Source organism: Alternaria ventricosa (assembly GCF_023758065.1).
Source record: "Alternaria ventricosa strain BMP 2768 chromosome Unknown scaffold_29, whole genome shotgun sequence".
NCBI lineage: Eukaryota > Fungi > Ascomycota > Dothideomycetes > Pleosporales > Pleosporaceae > Alternaria > Alternaria ventricosa.
Genome location: NW_026055709.1, coordinates 242650 through 267326, shown reverse-complemented (window position 1 = coordinate 267326; position 24677 = coordinate 242650). Strand labels below are relative to the sequence as shown.

The 24677-nt window shown below is 54.1% G+C and overlaps 7 protein-coding genes across 7 annotated transcripts; 3 read left to right on the top strand and 4 right to left on the bottom strand.

Annotated features, from left to right (window-relative positions):
* Positions 1 to 701: 701 nt before the first annotated feature.
* Positions 702 to 2761, bottom strand: NRC2 (serine/threonine protein kinase, AGC; the record flags this gene model as incomplete). The annotated part of the gene is made up of 4 exons (XM_049348267.1): positions 702 to 1098; positions 1147 to 1531; positions 1578 to 1877; positions 1927 to 2761. 4 exons carry the CDS (start codon positions 2759 to 2761, stop codon positions 702 to 704), a joined length of 1917 nt encoding a protein of 638 aa, XP_049194646.1.
* A 1619-nt stretch (positions 2762 to 4380) lies between these two features.
* J4E93_010385 (uncharacterized protein) lies at positions 4381 to 7537 on the bottom strand (the record flags this gene model as incomplete). Its single annotated transcript, XM_049348266.1, has 2 exons — positions 4381 to 7211; positions 7432 to 7537. 2 exons carry the CDS (start codon positions 7535 to 7537, stop codon positions 4381 to 4383), a joined length of 2937 nt encoding a protein of 978 aa, XP_049194645.1.
* An 872-nt stretch (positions 7538 to 8409) lies between these two features.
* Positions 8410 to 10791, bottom strand: J4E93_010384 (uncharacterized protein; the record flags this gene model as incomplete). Its single annotated transcript, XM_049348265.1, has 3 exons — positions 8410 to 8487; positions 8541 to 10708; positions 10761 to 10791. The coding sequence occupies 3 exons, from the start codon at positions 10789 to 10791 to the stop codon at positions 8410 to 8412; spliced, it is 2277 nt and encodes a 758-aa protein (XP_049194644.1).
* Positions 10792 to 11070: 279 nt separating this feature from the next.
* On the top strand, positions 11071 to 11525 carry RSM19 (mitochondrial ribosomal small subunit component; the record flags this gene model as incomplete). The annotated part of the gene is made up of 4 exons (XM_049348264.1): positions 11071 to 11113; positions 11172 to 11187; positions 11237 to 11416; positions 11483 to 11525. The coding sequence occupies 4 exons, from the start codon at positions 11071 to 11073 to the stop codon at positions 11523 to 11525; spliced, it is 282 nt and encodes a 93-aa protein (XP_049194643.1).
* A 243-nt stretch (positions 11526 to 11768) lies between these two features.
* J4E93_010382 (uncharacterized protein) lies at positions 11769 to 12490 on the bottom strand (the record flags this gene model as incomplete). The annotated part of the gene is made up of 2 exons (XM_049348263.1): positions 11769 to 12176; positions 12230 to 12490. 2 exons carry the CDS (start codon positions 12488 to 12490, stop codon positions 11769 to 11771), a joined length of 669 nt encoding a protein of 222 aa, XP_049194642.1.
* A 2726-nt stretch (positions 12491 to 15216) lies between these two features.
* On the top strand, positions 15217 to 15604 carry J4E93_010381 (uncharacterized protein; the record flags this gene model as incomplete). Its single annotated transcript, XM_049348262.1, has 2 exons — positions 15217 to 15438; positions 15491 to 15604. 2 exons carry the CDS (start codon positions 15217 to 15219, stop codon positions 15602 to 15604), a joined length of 336 nt encoding a protein of 111 aa, XP_049194641.1.
* A 4918-nt stretch (positions 15605 to 20522) lies between these two features.
* J4E93_010380 (uncharacterized protein) lies at positions 20523 to 23192 on the top strand (the record flags this gene model as incomplete). The annotated part of the gene is made up of 2 exons (XM_049348261.1): positions 20523 to 22399; positions 22448 to 23192. The coding sequence occupies 2 exons, from the start codon at positions 20523 to 20525 to the stop codon at positions 23190 to 23192; spliced, it is 2622 nt and encodes an 873-aa protein (XP_049194640.1).
* Between the last annotated feature and the right edge of the window lie 1485 nt (positions 23193 to 24677).

Sequence of the window (24677 nt, the reverse complement as noted above, 5' to 3'; positions counted from 1 at the left end):
TTCGTATGGGCTGGGCGTGCCGGTGTTGTTTAAGGTACTTGGTTCTTGTTGCGTCGCGTTGTTTGACAAGAAACAAGGGTTCTCGCGAATCGTTGTCGCGTCTTCCCCGCAAACTCCGCGTTGGCCCATGCGTTTCTTACTTCAATCACTCCATCATAACTTACGGGGGCTCAACCAGACGTTTCGAAACATGACAACACGTTGCATTAACTTCACTGGTCACATCACACAGCACAATTAGCATCTCAAAGATATCTTTCTCATTGCTTCTGCTACGCCCTCCCAGTCCCATCCATCCCTCTTCCCTCTTCCCTCGACCCATCACCACCACCATCTCCATCTTCCCTGTCCAAGCTGCCTCCGCTCTCAGACTAGCCCACACTAGCTCAGCATAACCCACAACCATGTTCACAACAACAAAATATAGACAACGCCAGAGAGAGATTTTACAGCACGCGAGAATGCTGATGGGTAAGAGAGAAGAAAAACGAGCTCGAGAGAGAGATCCCTGCGCGATCAAGAAACGAAGAAAGCTAGAATGAACTCCCTGAAACGCCGCTGTGATGAGGAAGAGAAACGCATTTGTCTATGATCCGTCGCAACAAATGAGTGGAGTCAAGAGGAACGACTTTCGATATAGGAGGTCCTCCGGTGAGTGATGAATACAGTGCGCGTGTTTATCATACGAATTATCGCCTGGTCTATCGTTGTGAGTTGGTTTGTGTGAGGTGAAGATGCGACGAGTGTTGATCTTCATGGTGGTGGTCGTCTCCGTCGTGGTGCAGAGTAACGCTGTTGAACTCCTCAAACGGATCTGCCAACTCTCCCATCGGCGTAGCGAGACCAGAGTCTAGCGGGACGCCCTTGACACGCGCGGCGCCAATGTCAACACTCTGGGACTCCTTAACATTCCTGAAGTTGGGTGTCTCGACACCTTGGCCTTGATGAGGGACGATCGGTGGCTTCATGTGCCGGAGTAGGGCCCATGACGTCGTCTTGAAGAAAGGTGCGGTCTTGATGTCGGAAGCGCCGGCACGGGACCCAAGTCGCCTAGTCTCGTCCTTGATCAATAGCTTGCGAATGATGGCCTTGCAGAGACTACAACTGTTAGCACAGAATGCACACCAGGTACGATTCACAACTTACTTTGACACTTGCGGCGCACCAGAACCCTCGGGGAAGGGCACTTCATCTCGAAGAATGTTGGCAAACGTCGCGTTGCGGTTCTTGCCCTTGAAAGGCGTAGTTCCGTACAACATCTCGTAGATCAATATGCCAAGGGTCCACCAATCGACCGCACTCGTATGTCCACAGCCCTTGATGACTTCTGGCGCAATATATTCCTCGGTTCCGACAAACGAGTTGGTTCGGAAATTGTTTATGCATGATTTCGTATCGATGGTTGGTAGGTTGTTCGAGGAAGTGCCACTTCGGCCGCTGAGGATCATAGTCGGGCGACCGCCGGGTTCCGACTGTTTCGACAGATCGAAATCTGACAACATGATGTGTCCAGACTGGTGGAGGAGGATGTCTAAGTTTGTTAGCATAATGTGCGCGGCGAGTGAAACGTAACATACTCTCTGGCTTCAAGTCTCGGTAGATGAAGCCCATCAAGTGGAGGTATTCCAACGCAGCCGTGACTTCAGCTGCATAGAATCGCGCAGCATCCTCGTCAACGCACTTGTTCGGTCGTGTTTGAAGCGCGCGGAAGAACTCACCACCACTGCAGTATTCCATGCAGAGGTAGAGGTGGTCTTCGGACTGGAAGGAGTGGTAGAGAGTAACAATAAAAGGGTGGTTGCTGGTCGCCAGGATTTCCTGCTCAGCCAACGCGCGCTTGATCTTGTTTCGCTTGATCATCTCCTTTTTGCTCAACACTGAATTTGTTAGCGCATGTTGTCTGAGCTGTAGATGCGATTCACACACCCTTCATAGCATATAGTCTGCTGGACTTCTTCTCCCGCACCAAGTAAACCTTTCCAACATCGCCCTTGCCAATCAATTTGATCTTGTCGAAGCTTCCTGGTCCAACCTCGACGTTGCGGACCTTGATGGAGTTCGAGCTGTAGGTTCTCCTGAAAGCCACAGACTGTCGGATCTGGCCTGCCGAGGGTATGGGTTTGCCAGCTTCTATGGGTAGGAGGTGAGTCGGATCCTGGGTGTTCGTCTCGACCATGCTCAAGGTCGACGAGTTGGGGTGGTGTAATACAGGCTGCTTGCCGAGTTCTGCAGTCTGTGGCCTATCAGTATTCTTTCCCGAAGAAAAGAGACCTTGGGCATTGGGTGCGGAAGCCACCCTTCGTAGTTTCCTAGCCAATTCCTCCTTCCCAGCTGTTGTGGCGTGATCGTCGGTAGTTGCTGCGCCATTTACTTGCGTCTTGGGCATTGCGGGGGTGTCTGGGGGTGATGGAGGGACGCTGCCTGCATTGTGATGACGCAGCGCGGGCGGTCCTTGGTGGGCAAAGTAGGGGTTTGCGTGCGCGGTCGGCGACACGCTGTCATCCAGGGGGTTGCCTTCGCTGGCGACGGTCTGGGAGCGATTGCGCGAGATGTGGGGAATGAACCGCGATTGGCGGAACCCCGACTTTTCGTTCTTGGAGTTTGTGCTGCCATCGTCGGAAGACTTGTTGGCGTCGTTGCTGCTGTTGATGCGGAAAAAGTTCTTGATGCGCTGCGAGACCTGGCCGTCCTTTGGATTGACTGACTTGTTGGTGGACAGCGCCTTGCCCGAGAAGGTGCGTTTCTCCGTCTTTTCGGCCATGGTGGAGTGGCTTGATGTGGACGAGTTGAAGAGCTGCGTCATAGCAGTTACACAGGCCGGTGGGCGAGTGCAGCGGGCGACTCTGGGATCTTAGGCGGAAGCTGGGCGGGTGCAGGGAGACGGTGTTTGCGCAGTTGCACGATCAATGGGCCATGTCACTTTGGGTGAGGGCAATGTCCAGGGTCGCGGTGCGTGTGGCTGGGGCGGCTCGGTGAAAGAATGGCTCCGTCACGGAGGCGCAGGCGATGGGAGAGGGGAGTGCGCGTGAATGGTGTTGGCGACGCTGCAGAGACAAGCAGGGAGGATGCGGGAGCAGGGAGCGAGGAGTAGTGGTGGTGTAGTAGGGCCAGCCAGCAGGTTGGGAAGGAAGGAAGCCAGAGCCGTGCCGGCGACAAGTACGGACTGCGGCGAATGATGGCGGAGGCCAAGTGGGACCGCCCGAATCCCTGTCTACCTAGGGAAGCCGCGTGCGAAGCCACCTAGCCTCACTCCAGCCAGCCAGCCAAACCGACACCGCATCCATCACCAATCACTCAGCCACCACTCAAACATCAAAACATGGCTTTGCAATGCTTGGAAATCCATATCCTGTGACAATTGCGCCTTGGTGTCGTGATGATTCCTACCCGCCATCCGAACCCTGTGCCGCGCTCCCAGCCAAGAACGCGCACCCATCTAACCGTTCTAGCACCGTGCCTCTTTTCCCCACGACCGCAGCTGTCGATAAATCACGCTATTTCCCGATTTATCAGCAACGCGCAAAGCATAACGGCACGTCATCGCACCAAACGCGGCTGTGCGACTCCGAGACACATGCATCCATCGTGATTCTTGAGTTGTTGCAATGTGAATGAATGACACCAGCCTGTTGTTATACTCGCACACACACATGCTTAACGTAGCTGTACATCGGATGCTGGTGTGATGGCGACGCGCATGTTTCCGCTATTTCGTCCACTGACGACGGCCTCGGATGCCAATCTGTTCTAGAACCATTTCTCGTTTCGGCATAGCGCGCCTTTCGGACCCTATCCGTCACTCCGACACATCGGCCGTGCGCGATTCATCTCGTCAGCTCACTCCGAACGCCCACCAGATGACTGCAAAGAAGGGACACTGATTACAAGACACGCTTTTATTATTATCACTATTCTACTACGCAACGGATGACTATACTGACTACCTATTCATACAATGGCTGAAGTTATACGCAAGATGCTGACGCAAAGGAGATAAGACGTGGATGGCTGGCCAGATGACTCGTCTCCGCCCATGACACGTCCCTTGCCGTGTTCTGCCAGTCCACCAATGTCAAAAGAAATATTGAAGGAAGACTGTCGGAGATATGCGTGGGCTGCCGTAATTATTGCTGTGCCGCAGTGGAAAGTTGTTCAATGAAGTTCGTGGACGTGGAAAATGTTGCCGTTAAGAGAAGATGTTGGACGTGTCGCGTACTCGATGAGGGTGATGTAATCCTCGGCCGAATCCAAGGATACTTTCTGCGACAGAGAAGAGAGTCAAGAGGGTGTATCATACCAAGACCTAACGAGTCCGAAGACGTATCCAACCAGCATACCAGGCCGTCTGACGCGGACAACCCGACAACGCACGATGAGCAATCAGGTGCGCGAGTTCCTACGATGCGCCTCTATCTCATCGATCTCGGTCCTCTTGAGTTGCTGAAAGCGCTGTCGCCACTTGTCCGAACGTTTCTGCCTCTCGTCGGGAGACATGGTTCGAGGGTCGTCCTTCTTGCTGCGTCGGAATTTGTTTGTCACCTGCTCAAGCTTGGCCTTTGCAGGCGAATGCTCTCCGGACTTCTTGGGGGAGCTCGGTGGATTGGCGGGTGAAGATGCTGCGGTGCCACGCTCGACATCCGATGCTTTCGCGGGAGAAGATGGCGCCTTCTGCTTACCTTTGCTGCTGGATACCCCGAAGCAGCTTGCGTTGCTCTCCTCGTACTCCACAGACATGGGTGCTTCGGTAGAGCGGCTGTCTACCGCAACAGACGAACGACGCTCCTCAATGTGTGTGTCGTTGATCATCTCCGACAAGTCGTCCATGGCGCCATCGAGCCCCGACAAGCGCTGATTGGCAAAGTGTCGAGGAGCAGGCGCGCCGTAGCCACCAATCTCGCTTGGGCTCAACTCCTTGGGCGTCGGGTAGAAGCGTTGCATGCTGAGCGCGGTACTGTAGCTGCGATTCTGGATCTGATTGCCGAAAGACTGGTTGGACATGCCGCCGTTTGGCATAGTGTCTACCCGGGACGCGATACCCTTATCCTGCATGCCCCTGCTCGCATCATCCTCGACGCTTGGGAATACTTGTCGATATCCAGACGTCATCCTCTGAGGAAACATCACTGGGGGGTTCAGATATTGCGCGGCAGAGGCGACACGGTTGGGGATTTGCATGGCTTCGTTGCGAACCATGTACTGAACGGGAACATCCTTAACATTTCCTTGTTGGCCATACCCTGAGTCGCGGCGCATATCATCTGGTATACTGACCTTCGCTGATCGAACGTTTTCCTGGGCCCCGCTGGCGTTGTTGTGGTTGAAAGTCATCTCGACAGCAGAGTCGTGAGGTAGGGACCCGGCAACAAGCCCTCGAAGCGAAGGCGTCCTGGAATCAGTACCGCGTCGATACTCAGCTTGACGCTTCTTCGACTCGTCTGTAAGGAAGTGCAGAAGACCCTGGATGTAGCCTTGTAGAACCTCGGGACTGTCAGGAATGCCAACGTGGTCGTAGCCGGCCTGGTAGCCTTCCTGGTATGTAGACGGAACATGTGTTACAGGCTTGCCATTGAAAGGCCAGTTCTCGTCGGTGCCGGTGCATTGACTGGAGCTGGTTCGCGGCGCCATGTTGCTGCTAGAAGCGGAGATTGACATGTTAGGGCCCATTGTATGAGCGTGGTCTATCATAGTGGATTGGGTTTGCTCCGAAAGGCCTTGACGTATGGAAGGCAGAGAAGGTTGTTTACCGAATGCCTCAGGCCACGAGGTGAGCTTGGGTGCAGGATCGTTAGTCCTGGAACGGCCAGAATCGCCTTCGTTCCATGGACTAGCTGGCCAGTGTTTCTCGGGTGTAGATGGTACCGCAGTATTCTCGTTGGATGACTGCTCAGTCTCCTTAATCTGTGGCGCTACTCGTGTTGAGGAATGCTCATGCGTGTTTGTAGGGAAGAAGTCCATGGTGTCAACGCTAGACAGACTATGCTTCTGCGAAGACATCCGGCGGTCATGCTTGCCAGCCACTGGCATTTGCTGTCCTCGCCAAGGAGAGCGCTTCTCTGGTGACGGAGTGGGCGGAACAGTGCCTTGGGTGGTACTAGTCTTTATGACAGGCTCGTATGTAGGACTCTTCGGGTTTAGAGCAGATCCCTTCTTGACTTCCTCGGGAGGTGGTGGCTTGATTTCAATAGCTCGAGAGCGGCGGCTGGCGGATCCTGGAGGGGAATGAGGCGGGTTTGTCGCGGTCGAAACAAACGGTGGTGGCTCCGCAGAGAAGGCGGACAGCGGGCCAAAAGTCTGAGGTTGGGGTTGATAAACCGGCATGGGCGGATACGGCGCCGCGAAGGGGTACATGGGAGGAGCAAACGGTTGCTGAAATTGCGGTCCGAAAGGCGGCATAGCTGCTGAGCCTGCATTCGCGCCGGAGAAGGCGCCATGTTGAGTGGTGCTGTTGTCTGACTCGACCGCCGTTATCTGCTTTCGAAGTGCGTCGAGCTCGACGATGAGGCACCGCTTCTTCTCGATCATACTCGCGCGCCATGCCTCGCTCTGCTGGCCTGCTTGCAGTACCTCAGTCTGCTCTACAGTGCGGAGCTCCTGCTTCTTGAGAGCTTGTTGCGTCTTGAGAGTCGCGAGGTCCAAGCCAATAAATGGTGTATGGGTGTTGGAGCGCGACGGCCCGAACGCGGCTCCCGATGGAGCTCCATGAGTGGTCATGGTAGACGGATCTGGCATCTGCTTGCCTATGGGATCCATAGCAGCGGGGCCGGCGGGAGGCATCGTAGGGTTTGTTGCGTTGACTGCTGGCAGTGCGAACATGCGATCGCCAACGAAGATGACAGGTTGACCTCCGACGACTTCAATGCGAGCGGTGTTGTTGGGGTTCTGGTGAGTCGGTGCTTGCATGACGTTGCCTGGTGCTATGCGCAGTGATGGTTGTGGTGGTCTGTAAGTAGCGTCTCCGTATCGGGACGTGCCGAGCGGTGGAAGGTCGCTAGGAACTATACGGCCACCTGCAGTTACTCGTATACCGGGCGGGCTGCCGTGCTCTTTGAGAAGCTTCTCCGCCTTGCCGCGCTTGATGGACGGCGTGGGTGATGGCCGTTTGTGAGGTCCGAAAGGAACAAGATTGGCTGGAGTGGGTACACGCAAGCTTCTGTTTGATGCTCTGCTGGGCAGATTCGCCGATGCGGACGCTGACGGGCGAAGGACGTGTTCTAACGAGAAGCGCAATTAGTTACTGCTCGTTGTGTAGCAGTAGCAGGAAGAAAGGAAGGCTACGAGTCTAGCGATAGAAGAGTGTAATAGAGTCGGTCGGGTGTAGTGTGAGTAGGGTAAGGAGACACAAGACGCGTCGGGTATGATGTTCCTCGATAGGAAAGGTGAACGGTGAAAAGTGAAAAGTGAAAGGGTGAGGAGGATAGGCCAGGCACTGACCTCTGATCACATCCTCATCAGGAAACTTCTCAATCGACACGGCTGATTCCGACACTGGGTCGCGAAGTGCGAGCAATTCGTCCACCCTGTATGCGAATGACATCATGGCCGGTCCGTCACCCTATAGGTGTACCGAAGGCAACGAGCCGCGGACCTGATTGAGCCGTTGGTATTACGGGGCCAATGAGATGTCGAGCCGGAGAAACGAAGAAGACTGAGATGGTGTGATGCGAATATCCTGTCGCCGTTAGTGTTGGTTCTCTACCTCACATACTGCTGTGATGTTGCATGCTCGTGTGGTAGAGGATATGTACGACAACGACGTACCTCAAAGCTGATTGATGGGAGCCAATGTGAACAAGCGAGTGACAGCTATCCAAAAAGCCGAAGCGCAGCAATGCGAAAGAAGAAAAGGTGGAACAAGAAGATGGAACCAAAACGAGTGTGTGTTGAGGGGATGGACGGAGGACGGTGTTGGATAGGTTGTTATAGCCTGCATCCTGTCGCGGCTTCTCGTCGAATGGCCGATCGGAGCTGGCCATTGAGGAAAGAGATGACCAAAAGACGGCGTAGGAAGGGTTGAAGAGAAGCATCGTGAGATTTGTAGAAGTGGGGATGCGGACAAGCGCAGCTGCCAGGTGAGATAGTTGAGGAAAGAGCGGTCGACACACCTCGGTGTTGGACTCCGGCATGAACAAGTGCGACCGTGACATCATAACACCTAATGCAAGGAGAAGGAAGACTTGGAGTGAAGAGGTCGCATGGCTCTTTCAAAATATACAAACACTTACGATACTCTTCACGTTACAAGTCTCGTAAATGTAGACGGTTAGACATATTTCCTCCTGGACTCTGGTATACCTAGCTGAAAACCCCTAAACGCCTTCGCTATGCTCTATTAGATCAAATACGCCGTTTTGCAACACTCCTTCCTCTCAGGTTTTACGGTGCTGGTCATCTGTATATCGATGGCGTGATCTACCTCCTACGAGTAGCCCTCGCACTGGGAGGGGGCGCAGACTCGAAAGCATCATCAGACTCAATCTCATCATCACTCTGCACACATGTTAGCAAACGTAAACACATCATCAAGTATCATCTTCACTTACCGGCTCCTGTACAGCCTTCTTTCCTCTCGAAGCCGCAGGTCGCGTGGGCTGACTGCGTTGCGTGAGCGGCTGCGAGAAGTTCAGCTTCGTCTGAGTCGCCGGCGCCTTCGCTCTCGCAGTAGTAGTCTTCTTGACCGGTGACTTGGCTCGCGCAGGGGCCTTTGTTGTCTTCGCTGCAGGTTTCCTTGCGGGAGCTTTCTTCTTTTGCGAAGCTACGAAGAGGTCTTCGCCACTGTCATCGTCTTCTTCTTCTTCGGGTACTTCCTCGTCATCATCGTCGTCGATCATGATTACGTCGTCGTCGTCTTCGTCGGACTCTTCTTCTTCAACGACCTTCTTCTTGCCTCGCCCGCCCTTGGCCGCAGGTGCGGCCTTCTTAGGAGCTGCTGCCTTCTTAGTAGCCGCAGCCGGCTTGCGGGTTGTGCCAGCTGCTTTGCCACGACCCCGGGTGGCAGCTTTCTTTGTCGGTATGGACGCTAAGCTCTCGTCATCGTCTTTCTCGCCTTCGTTATCAGACCTAATGATAGCGGCTGGCTGATCGACCCAGGACCCATCGAAGTCGCTATCCCATCCAGCTGGCTTGGGCTTGACCTTGGACTTCCGGGTCTTCTTCAACTGTCCTGAGGCGAACATGTCTTCTAATTGTTCTCGGTACTCCGCCATCTCCTTGACGATCTCCTCTTCTTCAACGTCATTTGCGTCCATGAGGTGCTTGAGCTGAGTGCTCAGACTTTCCTTCACAAACTGCTCCATGGCGTGCTTGTCGTCTTTGTCTACAAACTGCGACACTGCGTCTCCGAAGGAATTTTGTGGTAAGATCGTCAAGGTCTGGGCCGTAAGAAACTCCTTCACCAGCTTGTCGACCTTGACTGAGTCAATCGAGATCTCCGCAAGTATCTCCGCATCTGGCTCTTCGGCATTATTCTTCAACGCCCGGTTCGTTGCCTTCTTCTTCCGATGAAACTGTACTATGTCGTTGATGTTGGCGACCTTGCCCATGAACCGATTTGAGATGCGCTGCGGATTTTCACAGTGGAACTCGCCTCCTTGTGGAGCTGTGTACTCGACACGAAGCCGAACAAGTGGTTTCGGAGGGTCGTCGTCATCTTCTTGTCGGTCCTCCTGTAGTTCAAGCCAATCCCTCTTCGCTTCTTCGATGAGCTCCTCAATGACCTGGTTCAGATACTGGGTAATCTTTGCACGGTTATCACTGACGCGCCAGAGTTCCTTCTCCTTGATCTCCCTCTCTTCCGCAAGTACGATTTCTTTCATGATGAAGGGTCGCACAGACTTCAGGCGGATGTTTTCAGTCGTGAATTCCTTGCCGGTGACGCTCAGAATGCAGACATGCTTGGGGACCGCTTCTCCAGGCATGAGTGAGGTGGCAACGGAGGAGCCCGGCTGCATGACATGGAAACCCATCTCGGGGTTGTATCGCGGGTCAATCAGACATTCGTGTTCGTGGCCCCACACGACAAGGTCCATGAATTCGGGTAGGAAGTTTTCAGGAAGGTAGCTGGTAGGTGTATGCGCGTGGTGATTCTGATGTACACTCATGAGGTTGAACCACTCGTCCTTTTGGGTACCAGGTTGAAAGAACTTGACGTTACCGTCTCGCCAGGTATGGAACAACCGCTCGTCGCGAACATTGCTGAGACCGTAGAGAGCAAGCTTTGTGCCACCCTTTTGAAGCAGCACCGGCTTCACATTGATCTTATCGACTTCTGGGGTACGACCGAAATAATTGACGAAGCCAGACGCCTGTAGTAGATCGAGAGGGGAGAATGAGCCTTCGCCTGACGGGTCATCGTGGTTGCCGTGAATGGCGAATACGGGTATAGCGATATTGATATCTTCGTCTTCGTAGTTGACGTGGTCAAACATGCCTCCGAAGTTCTCGCTCGCATCGCTCAGCATCTCCAGTTCGCATGGCTTCTCTCCGAGACAGTTCATACGCAGTGATCGCATGACTTGGTACATGGATTTCCTCGAAGGTTTGTTCTCGTGGAAGAGGTCTCCCGCATGCAGTACCATGTCCACATCGTGCTCTTTCGCTAGGCACATCACCTCGTGGAATGTTCTCCAGCTGTCGTCTTTTCGCTCCGCGTCGCGCTCGTTGTATCCGACATGGCTATCTGTGGCGACGAGTATTCGGATGGTGTCTGCGCCTGCATCGTCCATTAGCATCTGCTTCCCGTCTCATCTCAGGCTCGCTTATACCTCGCTGCTGACCGCGTGCTCGTGGCGGCATGGTCGGTGGTTGATTGATTGGAAGAGACGTGGACTCCTCAAGTCGTAATGCTGGCAGAGGCTTCTCGGCGACTCAAAGTTCCCCTGGGGCACTGCAGATGTATGTTCTCAGCAAACACGCCACTGCAGGCCTGACAGTCGCGAGCAATCACTCACCATCCGCGACGCGCTTCCGCCTAAGCCAAGCCCTTAGCGTCCCCCGCGCTCTCACGTGCATCCTGAAGCCATCGGAAGCCGTCGAAAACATTCGCCGACCTCATCATTCACGCATAACGTCGCAATGTTTCCCACACGGGCGCTCTGCGCTCGATCGGTCTGGAAAGGTAAAATGCCGTCCGGAGATGTTCGTTCGTCAATGCCTAGCAATCTAACTTTTCACAGGCCCCAATATCGTCCCGTAAGCCACTACTATCAAGCCCTGCGAATGCGCCCTAATCATCTCGAAGTCTCCCGATAGCACAGAAGAAGGCGGGTGAACGCATGCCACCGATCAAGACACAAGCGCGCTCCGCTACCATATTACCGAACTTCGTCGGCCTCAAGTTCCAGATACACAACGGGAAGAGCTACCTGGATATCACCATAACGGAGGACATGGTAGGACGAAAGCTTGGGGAATTTGCGCCGTACGTCTACTGCACTTATGGTATCTGCGGGAGGATATCATAACGGAGTGCTGACTTTGATTCTAGGACACGGAAGCAGTTCATGTACAAGCAGACGAAGAACAAATGAGCAATGGGACGAATGTGCATCAAATGGGAGTTTGGGTATCATTTTGGTTTATCTAGAAGCCATTCTGTACTGCTATTGTACACATATGATGAGCCCTTCGTTAGGCGGGATGCCTCCATGTTCCGAATGACCAGTCCCTGCGCCTGTGATGCCGTCCAACGCCTAAAATGCATGTCGATGTCCCAAATTACCACATCCCGTCGTGTTCCAGTTTCATGGGTTCCTCTTCGTTGGTTGAAGGTCCTAGCGGTAGAACTCTCCGCGCTTGATGTTGACTCCATATTCGCCTACTGCCATACCCAGGTCCTCCATAGTAAGCACGGTGCGTCCTTGATTGCCACCCTGGCCTCCACCTCCATATCCTGGGCGCTGGATGCCGAGGTTGTAGTCCTTGGCCTTGGAGCCGCTATCCTTGCCGCCAGGCGCACCACCAGGCGCTGCTGCTGCCGGCGCTCCTCCTGCGCCGCCCATAGGGTTGTTACTTGTGGTGTTGGATGACCTGATGCGAGAGAACTGGTAGGCGTCGGCCGCGATGTCGGCGATGAACTTCTGTGTCGCGAGCGCAAGGAGACGTGCGAGGTGTTGTGATGTCTGAGGTGGCGGTGGCAGACCGGCGCGTGTCAAGTAATAGTTGGTCACTGCATCGGGTATCTGGAGGCCTGGTTAGTGCGCGATGCTTGGGATGGAGACGGCATTCAGCATACGATCGGCGCGTAGTCATCCATCTTGCCTAGAAACTCGCGCAATGTTGCGTCCTTCTTCGCAGGTATGCGCGCCTCAAAGGCGGCGGCAGAGTCTGCCATGCCGTTGACCGCTGCGGGCTCTGCATCGTTTGCGCCGTCAAGGTTCATAGCGTCGGTTTCCAGTCGTGTCGCGTCTTGCTTGATCTCGTCGTCGACCGTCTGGTCTAGTTCGTCGTTGACCTCCATGTTCGTGTCCGGGGGTTGAGAGTTAGTTTCGGACATAGTTGCGATACGAGTGATATGTGTTGCGACGTGGTAGTGCGAGGTATGACGTGGGGTGGTTTGTTCGGGTTGCTGACTGCGGAGACAAGCGCGGGAGTGACGCGCCAAGCAGCAGGGGCGGTCACGTGACCGTCAGTGTGATTGAGTGAGCTACCTTCACTGCACATGGACTCTACAATCACGTACAATAGCTATTGTCGCGTGGATCTAAAGAGTCGCAGTCCTTGTGTTATGGCAAACAGCTTATGCTACTTATGATTCCTTAGTGATCCTGCATCAGGATCGGTTACGCCCCGTTCGGGTACTCCGGTCCTGGCGGAAGGCGTTCGCACTACGCCTTGATGGGCAACAACCTCAACGTCCATCCTCTGCTGTCATCTTTCGCCGAACCTCCCAGCCCCCTAGCAATAAAGCGATGAAGCGCAGAGCTGAAGTCGGATGGAGTGGAAAGGAAGAGTAATACCTGTGAGGGGAGATTTGATGGAACTAATGCACATGTGCTCAGGGAAGTCAATGCGGCACCCCGCAGAGCCTCAGCCAGACCTCGGAAGATTTCTGGACTCAGGAGCGTAACAGCCTACGAATTGTCTTCCGCGCACGAATCCAATGAACGTCGCCCACAACGACACCGTGACGGGTGTTGTGCGAGTCCCGCCTGTCTCTTGACAGAAGGCGGGTGTGCAGCAGTCACGAAATCCTCTTGTCCACGACGTCGATACGAGCGAGCGCTGAAGACACACCCAACATCAACAGCAGATGTAGCACACATATGGCCTGTGAAATAAACGGTCTCGCGCGTAGTTGCGTGTCGGAAGGCTTGTCTACCGTGACAGCGTCAGAACGTTGCGGGAAACTCATCTCTTTCCCCACAAGCCCAGGCAGCTTTGTGCCACCATGTCATCCCTGTGTCACCGCTCTCACCGGAACCATGGATGCTACTGGGTCGCCGACCCGACGATACTGAACTAAATACATCTACCATCGATAATTTAGCCTATCACCACACGGACTTGAAGAGCGGGTACGGCACCGACCACCCAGACGGCAAGGACGAAAAGTACAAGTAAGGTCTGGCAATTCTGGTACGAGCAACACGCGCTGCCACCTAACGAACACGTGAGCGATGCCTAGAGCTGGATGAAAGGCTACAAACTCGTACGAGGACAATTCAAGCACGGGTGGAAGAATATCTGTAAACGCTCCCAGAGTGGCCGATCAGAGCGGCCGACGAGCACAACGAGATGCGCTACTCCGCCTTGCGCAAGAAAGCTTGTGTGGCAATTGAGACATGTTTCGATACAGATGCTGCTTTCAGCTCCATGATGCGAGACGCCTTCACGCCTTCCAATTCGAGAGATAACTAGCCGGATCCAATTTTGTGAGTAAACCTGAAGGGTCTTTCTGCCGCTTGCTGATCAAATTCCACAGTTTGCTCAGATACGTAATTCTGGATTGGATCCGTACTAGAGCCTTACCGGTATCGTGGTAGGTCGGCGATCTTACAAAATCGTACCATAGCCGATAAAGTGCTTTCTACCAAGAAAGCTTCGCATCCTTCCCGTGGCCCGCGTCCGCGTCATGCCTCACCCGCTCCTGCATCCGTAGCGCTGACACTGTTTTGAGGCGTTCACGTTATTACATCCCTTCACCAATTGTGCAGACGTTGTACCACCGCAACTTGATCTAGATCTGGGGGCCTTACGTCTGCATGTCCACAATTCGGGTGTCTAGCGCAACGCATCTATATTGGAGATAAAAAAGGGTCTCCGAGGTCTGAGGCTAATTACCCGGCTAGGCTAGTCATCTGCAGGTTTCTGGAGACACCTGTGGCGCATGCGCTGGCCTTGGCCCCACCAGGCGAGGCTTGCAACCCACTATCACCATCTCATGAAAGCGATGAAAACGAAATCGTGCACAAACATCGCAGTAGCTGCTTGGGTTTTTGATCAAATTCCCCAGAACCGAAATTACCGAACTCATGTCACGATCAGCCACTACACCGGTTCGTTCCAATGATTCCAAGGTCATCTTCATGAGATGATGCCACAGCACCGCACCGTCGTGTAGCGTATGGACAAGCCTTGCATCCGCCGAGACTAATAAGGCCCGCCCCGCGCGCTACTGTCAGGCGTTCCCCTTTACTCCGTTGGACAGTATCCCTGTTGTAAACCGCGAAGACGACCCATGTGTAGAGTAGAGGCATGCTGGTACTCAGGGCCGTCGATACCACAGTCAAGTCTGACCCACGTCGCACAGCAATCTACACTCGAATTGACCGGTTCGTCTCTAGGGCTTACACGGACTTCCATGCCGGTTTCACTTCGAATAAAGACCTCATGCAAGGCCTCCAACGTTGACATCACATTGAAGCCTCCTCGGCGTTCATCTCTAGTTCAATTCATCACAGGAACGTCGGTCTATGGATGGAGAAGCCCGGCGGGCCGATATCTGCTAACGAGAACGCAAGGATAATCCACTTCGTGAAGGGCCAAAGCGTCTCGAAGATTGTTTTCGGCCCACGAGCAAGCAGTGCCAGCCTCTCGATGGCTAGACTCTCTCCACCAGGGCTTTCTGCCATAGCTCTCAACTCAAGCACCGGGAGTCTAGCATAGCCATCCTCCATCTATAAAGCAACCTGCCTCCCTCTTCTCAATTCTTCATCCACTCACTCCTCAAACCACTTCATTCACTCTACAACCGCAAAACTCAACCCGCAAACCTTCAACATGCAGTTCACTCAGATCCTCCTCCTGGCCATTGCGCCTTTCATGGTCGCCGCCACCCCAGTCGACGCTGAGGGTGTCACTTCCGTCAACAGCTTCCCCCTCGAGGCCCGCGGCGGCAAGGACTTCTGCGGAAGTGATCTGCGCTCTGCTGGCGGCGCTTGCACCTTCGGTGGCGGCGAGAACGACCCCCACGCTTGCGGTGTCAAGGACAGGCAGGTTGTCGTAAGTGTCTTCAACGTGTAATCTGCAAAATTGAATGCTAACAATTGTAAAGTTGTACTGCAAGGGCGGTATCTGGACCATCGACCACCGCTGCGCAGCTGGTCAGATTTGCAGGTGCAACAAGGGTACTCCCAAGCGTGGTGACCTGGTTTGCAAGTCTGGTTAAATTACTGGTTGCTTTCTCGGTAACGAGTGTCAAAGAGTGGAGTTTGAGGATTGCAAGGACGTGTGGTGGAGAAGTCTCTCATTCAAGGTTACATACCAGCAATCCATTGGACAACGTCCTGATACAATGAAATCTTTCGAGAAATTATCATACTCATAACCATGTTTAAGGATCTTCCACTCTCGTGCTCCTGCTGTATCGCTCACACCGTGTTTCTACATCATTTTTGCACGATTGCACGTTGTGCCTAATTCCTCCAAAGTTTCGGAGCTCCACTTAGCAACCTAGACTCTTTCTGAGGAACGTGGTGGCTAAGGTTGGTAGTTATCATATCATGGTTCCTTGGTATAGAGAGTGAGTACCCAGGTAGTTGCTGATAGCACGGCGCGCACGGACGCGGCAGGCGCGGAGGGGCCAATCGGAGTGGTCGTGGCTCAACTACTTACAATCATCAGATCTCTCCGCGACGCGTTCTCCACCTCACCTTGCGGGACTCATTATCGTTTTGATAACCGAATCTACATGCGATCCTATAGAACATATCAGAAAGCAAACAGGACGCCTTCGACTGGGTTCACCACGAGTTGGTCCGGAACCCCCGCTTTGACAAACGCTCCGCAGCACCTGACCCAGGCAACGAGCCAGCTTCAAAATGAGGGTTCAGCCTTGTCCCAGCTGCACTTCCAGCTGCGCACACCCCCGGGGAAGACGGCGGCGTGTCATCCGTCCCTGCAGTAGCAACTGCGCGATTCCCATTGACTGACACCCCACATCGACATCAGCCAAATCAACTTAGGATTCTGCTTAGGCCCCAATACATCAACAGAACTATCCAGACGCTGCTAAAGATCCTCCGCTACTGACCACAAACTGCGCGTGATACTGCGCTGTATCCGTTTCCCTCTAACATAAAGGCACCACGCCGCACCACGACACCAAACTGCAAGCGACTCTGCAAGCCTTCTTGTGGAAGGAGCCATCTATCGAACAGGATATCCCAAATCATGGCCGCTCTTACTGATCTACCTCCAGAAATCCTAGAGCAGATCTTCCATTTCCTCGGAAGCATCGACGACGTTCACCATTTTGGACGCACATGCACAAAAACCCACAAAGTCATTCAACATCGCAAAATCTACCTTGAGATTATGCGCTCGATCATCTACTCAAACCCCCAACACCGCTACGACTTCCAGCTCAACAGAGCCTTGTTCGTCCATTCCAAAATCGTTGCGCACTTTCAACACCACGTGTCGCGCTTACCCGCCAGCCAACCTGGAACCAATAAGAATAACTGGGAGCATTATCTAAACAGTACGGCTAATGCATGCTGCTCGCCACAAGAATGGACAGATGATGCAATCTATGATGTGCTAGCACGGTACCAAGGGTTACGCGTGCTGGAGAACACGTGGATGGAAAGGGAACTCCAAGAGCAGGACTTCCTGTCTGTAGATCACACATCAGATGCTCAGCGGCTCGTGCATCGATTTCAAACGCTCGTTGGCCGTGGCGATGAGTTCGCATACGACGATATGCCTCCACGCAATCCGGAAACGCCACACACATGGGCTTATCGCAGTCTCAACGCCGACCAGAGAGGACGATTTTATGCCGCGGTGGTGTGCATCTGGCTTCTGAACGAGATCAGATGGGTGTTGACCCATTTTAGCTATCCAGCGAACTTCACTATCCAGATTGGGATCTTGGAGTCGTGCAAGAGCAGGATTGCAGCAGAGAAAATTACCCCACTCTTGGATGAACTGGACCGTCATGCTGTGTTTGCTTTCATGTATCAGCATGTGCTTCCACTTCATGCCTTAGTCCTCGCCGACACCAGTTCCACGCAACTACCCTTCACATTTGTCTCCGACTTCTCCAAGGACATGGCTCACTGTCCTAGGTACGTGTCCCGCATCAACAATCCCATCTCATGCAATACCCGATCGTATATGTACTAACCACCGCGACAGACTACTCCAGCTCTTCCTAATGTCAGGTCAAACCTACTTCCAACCCCCCGACCTAATCGACCTCATCGTCCGCTCCAAGGCATCCCGCCGCCTACCTTACACCCGCCTCCACACACCCCGTTCAGTCATGCTATGGAGACACCCTCGACGAACTCACTTCCAGCCCCACAACGACCTCTGCCTTGAAATCAACAAGGCGCATATCCAGCATAATTCGATGCGGCATCTCACGCTCATCACGCGCTCTTCCTTCCACCAACACCGCTACGATATGAGTCAAGGGCTTGTTCGTGCTCCAGCGCTTGGTGAGGCGTTGTTCAGAGTACCGGATCACGCGAAGCGGTATTTTTATGATCGGGCTATGGTGGCGTTTGAGATGTGGGAGACGAAGCGCACGGGGTTGAAGGATATACGGACTGTGTTTCCTAAGAAGTGGGAGGAGATCAGGTGGTGCATTTGGTGGTGGGCGGGCAGTGAGGAAAAGGCAAGGATGAAGATGGAGAGGTTGAGGGAGACGGTGGGGTCGCAGTAGCGCGAATCTGTGCCGCAAAGTTCCTTACGGGAAAATGCAAGAGAGCCTGTGACTCAGGTATTGGAGTCTTCTGGTACTGGACTCATTTTGACGCGGGATGTGCACGATAGTAGAGGTTCAGGTGAAGCTGTAGTCAGCTCCCCGTATACGCGTACCTGGATATCCTGGGTACATAGCGGTTACTCATGGTGCCGAATATCGAACGCGAAAACACAAAAATACAAAAATACAAAAGCAGCTCGGCAACTCCGACAACTTGAGTCGTCAGCAAAAATGAGTTTCCTGTTGCAGTTTGCATTCGCATCGATCGTGTCCCATCATGTGACGTGACTATTTCCGGGTATGTGGACTAAGACAGTTGCGGGCCGGAGCGAAGGCAGTGTGGCTGGGATTGTGGCTGTCGTCAAAAGGAATCATCGATCTAAGGCCCGAAACTTCTAAGCCTTAGGCCTGAACATTTATGAAATTAGATCAGGGCAGCAATTATGACGCAGCTTCTATCGATCATGGATGATACCTGAGATACGCAGGTTAGGCATCCTTTTGACATCATTGTGGCCTGCTGTTGCTGGACTATGTTTGAGGATGACTCTCAATTTACGCGTACTTGGATGCCGAGGCGCACTCGGCCTCGAGGTGTGGCGGAACGTCCAAACCCCATGGCATGAACACCATGGCGACGTTGACGTGCAGCAACACGCGCCTTGGTCTTGCTTCATAGAGTTAAACCATTTACAACAGGATTAGCATCCGCAGCTTATCAGTTCCAATGCATCGGGTACAGCGGCTAGGATGGGTGAAGACATAGTGGTGCTCTTGGTAGAGCGGAGAAGGTGGACAGTTGAGGACTAGCTGGCCAGGCATAACTATGAAGGCTTGTATATCGCAGACAGACAATACGGACTGCTAGGAGCTCGCGGCAGAAATCGGGAAGGTCAATGGCCGGTATTCCGTTTTCCCGTAGGCACAGGGATCGATAGATGGCTCGCTCGTGCTGCCGACCATTGGCATAGGAACGTGAAAGTGCCGGCACAACACGGCCCTCACCGAGGCGCCCGATGTCCCAAGATCCAAGGCCAATTGGGTGCAAGCAGGTGCGCTGACATGAGCAGACGGCGAGATTTGCTGTTTGTTGGAGCGCAGGCAGCCATGTATAAAACAGCTTTTGGCAAGTGAGGGGTCGAAGATACTCGCGAGACGTCATTGGCGTGTAGAAGCGCGTCAACTGCGCTGCTGGAAAGTGAATGCAGAACCACGATGAATGCGAGGGTTGTCAACGCAGATGCAGCCATAGAACAGGCCAGCGACCTGTCAGCTGCTAGCAGCTACACGGCGGCTCTCGGGCGCTGGGCGAGGGAATGGTGAATGCGCCGAAGTAGCGTGGGCTGTCGGGTTCTCTTAGAGCACCACCTTAACGAAGAAAAATTCGCGCTTGAGAGTGACCCTCTTTCTCCCACCTACGCTTGCTTCTCCCGCACACACGACAGTCAATTTTCTTGCCTGGCGCCCCGTCTGCCTTGATCACGTCGCATCCGACCCTCAGACGCCGCCTCAGCCCGCTCCGTCGCTGTTGCACGCACGCCAGACGAGCCTGTACCGCAACCCTCGTGTGCCTGGAGCCCGTACCTCACTGCACCCTCCAACCCTCATTATCCGCCAAAACCCACCGCCCACCCCGAGCACTCCGCCGACGCAGTCACAGCTGCCCTCTCTGCGCGCCTGCCCACCCCGCCGCCCACGCAGACTCGCTCCAGAGGTTAGTTCCGCCCACAGCACCGCCCACGCCCGCCGCACGCTTGCTTCCTGCCCTGCTCCCCGCCTCGAGTTTGCTCGGCACGCTGCGCAACACTCCTCCCCTTCTCCGCCTTGCAGCCTCTCCCAGTTGCGCTCTGGCTTTCACTCGCGCTCCTTCCCGCTTAGTCCTCGGCGGCCCACGCAGTCATTTCGACTTGTCGTGCGCTCGCTCCCAGTCCTCCACCACAACTCCCCACGTCACTTGTTTCCACCACCACGCCTCATATGCTGCCCACACTGCGCTTGTAGCACCTCTGTACTTCGCTAACCCCAGTCACTGCAGTACGCGCAATTACCGTCACCGTCGCCAAACAGTAAAGTAGGAAGCATTTACTTTCCTCACATTGTGCGAGACCGCCTCGGTACAAAGCCCTCGTCCAGCACACTGCCCAGCTCTCCATCAGTGCAGAGCTATATCGTCGCCGCACCGCTTAGTCGTCAACGCAAGGCTTGGTAGCAGCAAAGAGATTTGCGTGCGGGGAGGTCAAGAGCAACCTCTCCGGACATACCAGCGTCAACACCTGTTGGCCAGCTTGCCGCAGCGCTCCCATCGGGGACCCTAAGCGCTTACCCTCGTCTTACCAGCCGGACTTTAGTCGAGATCCACACAAATTCCAAAATGGCCTCCACATTTTCATATGCGCAAGCCGCGAAGGGCGTCGTCACGCCTGCCACCACGAGCAAGTCGGCATCCGGCTCTGCTACACCAGCCAAGGACGGCAACGGCGCATCTGTCCCAGAAACTAGCGCGTCACCCAGCAACTGGGCCGAAGACGTCGAGTCTGAGTCGCGCCCTGAGCAGCCTGCGAAAAACCGCGAGGCGCGCACAGAGCAAGCCGCACCCAATGTGGTCAAGGTTTCACAACCCGTAGATGCCTCCAACATATCCTCGCCGGATATGGGAGCCTCCACTTCGTCGACAGTCACCAAGGACGACGATGTTTCCTCGATACCGAACACCTCCTCTGAGTCGACCACCTGGGATAACAAGTCCCAGGCCTCCACCTCGGTTGATAAGTCGGTTGAGCCAGTCGAGAAGACTTCTGACAAGGTCAAGAAGGCCAAGAATGTGCCTGCTAAGCCCCTCCAAGAGGCGCCTGTACCGACTGTGAACCCTTGGAAGATACGAGCGGACACGATCAAGTCTCAGGTGCAGAAGGTTGCGCCTCAAACAACCCCCAATGGAGTGTCCCATGGGGCAAACGGAGTTCAGGCCAAGAATGGCGACTCAAAATCTCAAGAAAAGATTACAAACGGCGAGAGCAGAAACAAGGGACGAAAAGAGTTCAAGGGTGACCTCGATGTGAGGAACGGTGCTAAGGGCAGGTTCCCCGAGAAGGATGCCAAGGCAGCTCCGGCTTCGAGCGCGCTGCCTCCTCCACCGAACCGCGACCAGGAGTCATGGCCGACTCCCGAGACCGTCATCGACGAGGATCGCAAGAAGGCCCAAGAGAAGGGCGAGAAGGAGCAGAAGGAGCGCAAAGATGGCGCTTCGACTAGCAAGCACGAGTGGGTGAAAATCCCCTACACACCAACAGTTGTGTTCAACACGCCTCTGCCAAACGCGGCAGGCGCCAGGAGAGGTGGCCGTCCTGGAGGACGCGGTGGAGCAGTGAACGGCGGCAGGCCTACTAGCTTTGGCAACGGTGCTGAACAGACCGAGAAGGATGGATTCGCACCGAACGGCGAACAGACGAGGCGCGAGCGCGCTGAGACAGCTACCCAGGATGCGTCTCCCAAGTCAAAGCGTACTGGTAGCGCAGATGCCCCTGCACTTAACGGCCAGGCCCCTGTAGTCAACGGCGACGCCGCTGGCAAAACCGCTGGCCCTGTACCCTCCGAGTCTGAAGCGCAGCCCAGGCGATCGTCATTGTCCAACGTGCCCGCTCAAAACGGCGCTTATCAACGTCAGTATCCCACCAAGCCTCACAAGGGTCGCCGAGGCGAATTCCACGGTGGGGAGCGAAGGAGAGATGGCGCATCCTCACCTACCAAGGATAACACCTGGGGTGAGCGTCAAAATTCTGCTGGAACGCAGACAGACGCCGCTGGAGATGGTGAGCGTAGAGCGCATACCTTCCAGGACGGCTCCTCGCATGGCCATTCCAAGCGCTTTAGTTCGTTCTCTAACGGCCGCGAACGTGGCCGTGGAGGCCGTGGCGGCCGTGGAAACTACACCAATGGACACCACTTCACCAACGGGCACTCCACGTCGAGCTTTCCCTTGGGCCCACGATCGCCCACGACCTTTGTACCTGAGAGCAACAGCTTCTTCCCCGCGCCTCACGGCAAATTCGGTCGCAACAACCACCGTTCACAGTCATTGACCACCGATCCATACAGGTATCCACCGTTCCAGCCCGGGTACCCAGCTCCTATTCAAACGTCGCATGAGATGTATCCTTATGGCATGCCTGCGCCCATGAGCGCTGGATTACCGTACAGCCCATACGGCGTCGATCAGTACTCGGTCTTCGCTATGATCACGACCCAAGTGTATGCTTTTTTCCGTCCGTCACAAGAAACATGCTAACAGATTACTAGGGAGTACTACTTCTCTGTTGATAACTTGATCAAGGACTTGTACCTACGTCGCCACATGGACTCTCAGGGATTCGTTGCTCTTGAATTCATCGCCGGTTTCAACCGCATCAAGAGCCTGTCTCCTGATATCGACATGATCAGGCTCGTCTGCCAACAGTCTGCCACAATCGAGTACCGCACCAGCGAGAACGGCCAGGACCGACTACGTCGCAAGGAAGGCTGGCAGCAGTGGGTTCTTGACATGGCCGAGCGTGATCCGTCTGCACAGAACGAGGGACCAAAAGAGCTGAACCAGCCTCAGGTCTCTCGCCCTGCGGGCTTCGATCCATCCAACCCTCCTCAGTGGTCGGCCATGTCCCCAGCATTCAGCCCGTTCGGTAACGAGGGCGCGTATCCCCAAATGAACGGTTTCCATCCCGTTGCCCAGGATGCCGGTTCAGTGCCGGCGGAGACGAATGGCTTGGCTGCCGAAGAAGTGAACGCGGCCGTCTCGAATGGTCACCCAATCGAGAGCTCGACAAAGGCTGTGAGTGGAGATATTCCTGATTCTTTTTCCGACTTGCAACTCGACAGCTTGACAGTCGTCATGCGCAAGCAACCCCCATCGCAAATGTCGTTGCCTCCTTCCGTTTCCCGAACGTTTTCTAATGGCTCCATCGATAGTAAACATGGCGTGCCAGATGAGCCGGAGAAGTCAATCACCTGCCAATTAAGGGTCAACGGTGCCGGAATGTCTGATGGGTAAGTTGCCGTCTCAGAGGACCTGAATGTATGCGCTAATCACGTCGATAGTAGCCCTGAGAGCCATCTTTATCACCCACAACCCGACACCGACCCGTTCCGATCGACTTCCCCAATCGCCCCTGTTCGCCTCTATTGGGTCAAAGATCACCACAGCCCGGTTCACACTATCCCTTCTGATTCATCGCATGAATCGTATTTTCACCTTCGATCCAAAGCTCTTCATCAGCGTTCCAACGCACCCCTCGGCACAACCCCTTACGACATGAACGTTCTTTACCAATTCTGGTCGCATTTCTTGATTCGGAATTTCAATCAATCAATGTATGACGAGTTCCGCCATTTGGCTTTCGAAGACGCCGCCCACCGGAGGACGGATACTGGCATTTCCAATCTTACCAAATTTTACGGCGAGTCTTTGCTTTCGCCACAGAGCGTGATTCGACAGCGGGTAGCTTCAGACTTTGTTGAACTCATCAGGACCGAAGACGAGCGACGTCCAGCTTTCGATCAGCTGAAAGCAGTTTATCGCAGCGGTAGCATGGACCCTCGAAGCCGACAGCGTATTGATGATTTGCTTGATGCAGATACCTTGGCTCTGTTGACACCGCCATGATGCTCTCAGGGTGCTGTCTCAACTCTGTCGTATGAGCCAAGGTTTTTGCATGTCTTCGTCCCGGTCTTCGGTCTTGTTGCTTCTCATCTTCCCCTTGCGAGTTTTCGGACTGTGTATACATTGACAAAAAGTTCATGTTCTGGCGTTTTCTACCCGGTCGGCGGCCGACCAAGTGTTTTTTCCTCCTTCGATAGAATGCCCTTGCGTCTCGGAAACCTTTTCCTTTAATGTTCACACGAATTACCAATCCCACAATACGAAATACCCTTCTCAGGAATATCTGGCTTTTCCCCTCTTTTTCCTGGATCTAGGGGCCTCGTAGCATTGAAAGCTGGCGTTTTTGTGTGTGTGTCTACCTTTTGCATGTTCATCCGACTCAGCATACAAAACTCGATGGCAGCTTTCTCTCCCCTCAGGCATATATGGTAATCATGTTCTTCCTTTACTTATAGGTGGATGTGGTTGCTTGGGAGTCTTGTTTTCCATGAAGCAAAGTATATAAGCGGATGTCAGGTCTGCGGATGTGGCTTTTGCTTTGTAAAAGTACGAAAATGAATACCTTCTGTTCCTGGTTTTGAGCTTAGACCCGTATGGTGGAATCTTACCTCCGTCTTCCAGGTGTCGCAGGGTGATACGCTCATGTATCGTGAAGTGGTTGCTGGTGTCGAGTCGCAAGGCTACTACTCCGATTCCGGTGCTCTACTTGAGTCGCTACCATTCCATTCCTCACGAGAGATTCGCATCCGGGCACACTCCGCCAGGCAACAGCAGCGCAACATCACTAAATCACTGCGCTATCAATCAAACGATGCCTCGAACGTACAATGGTAGTTTACAGGCGGAGAAGATCAGGCTTCACTTCACTTGAAACGA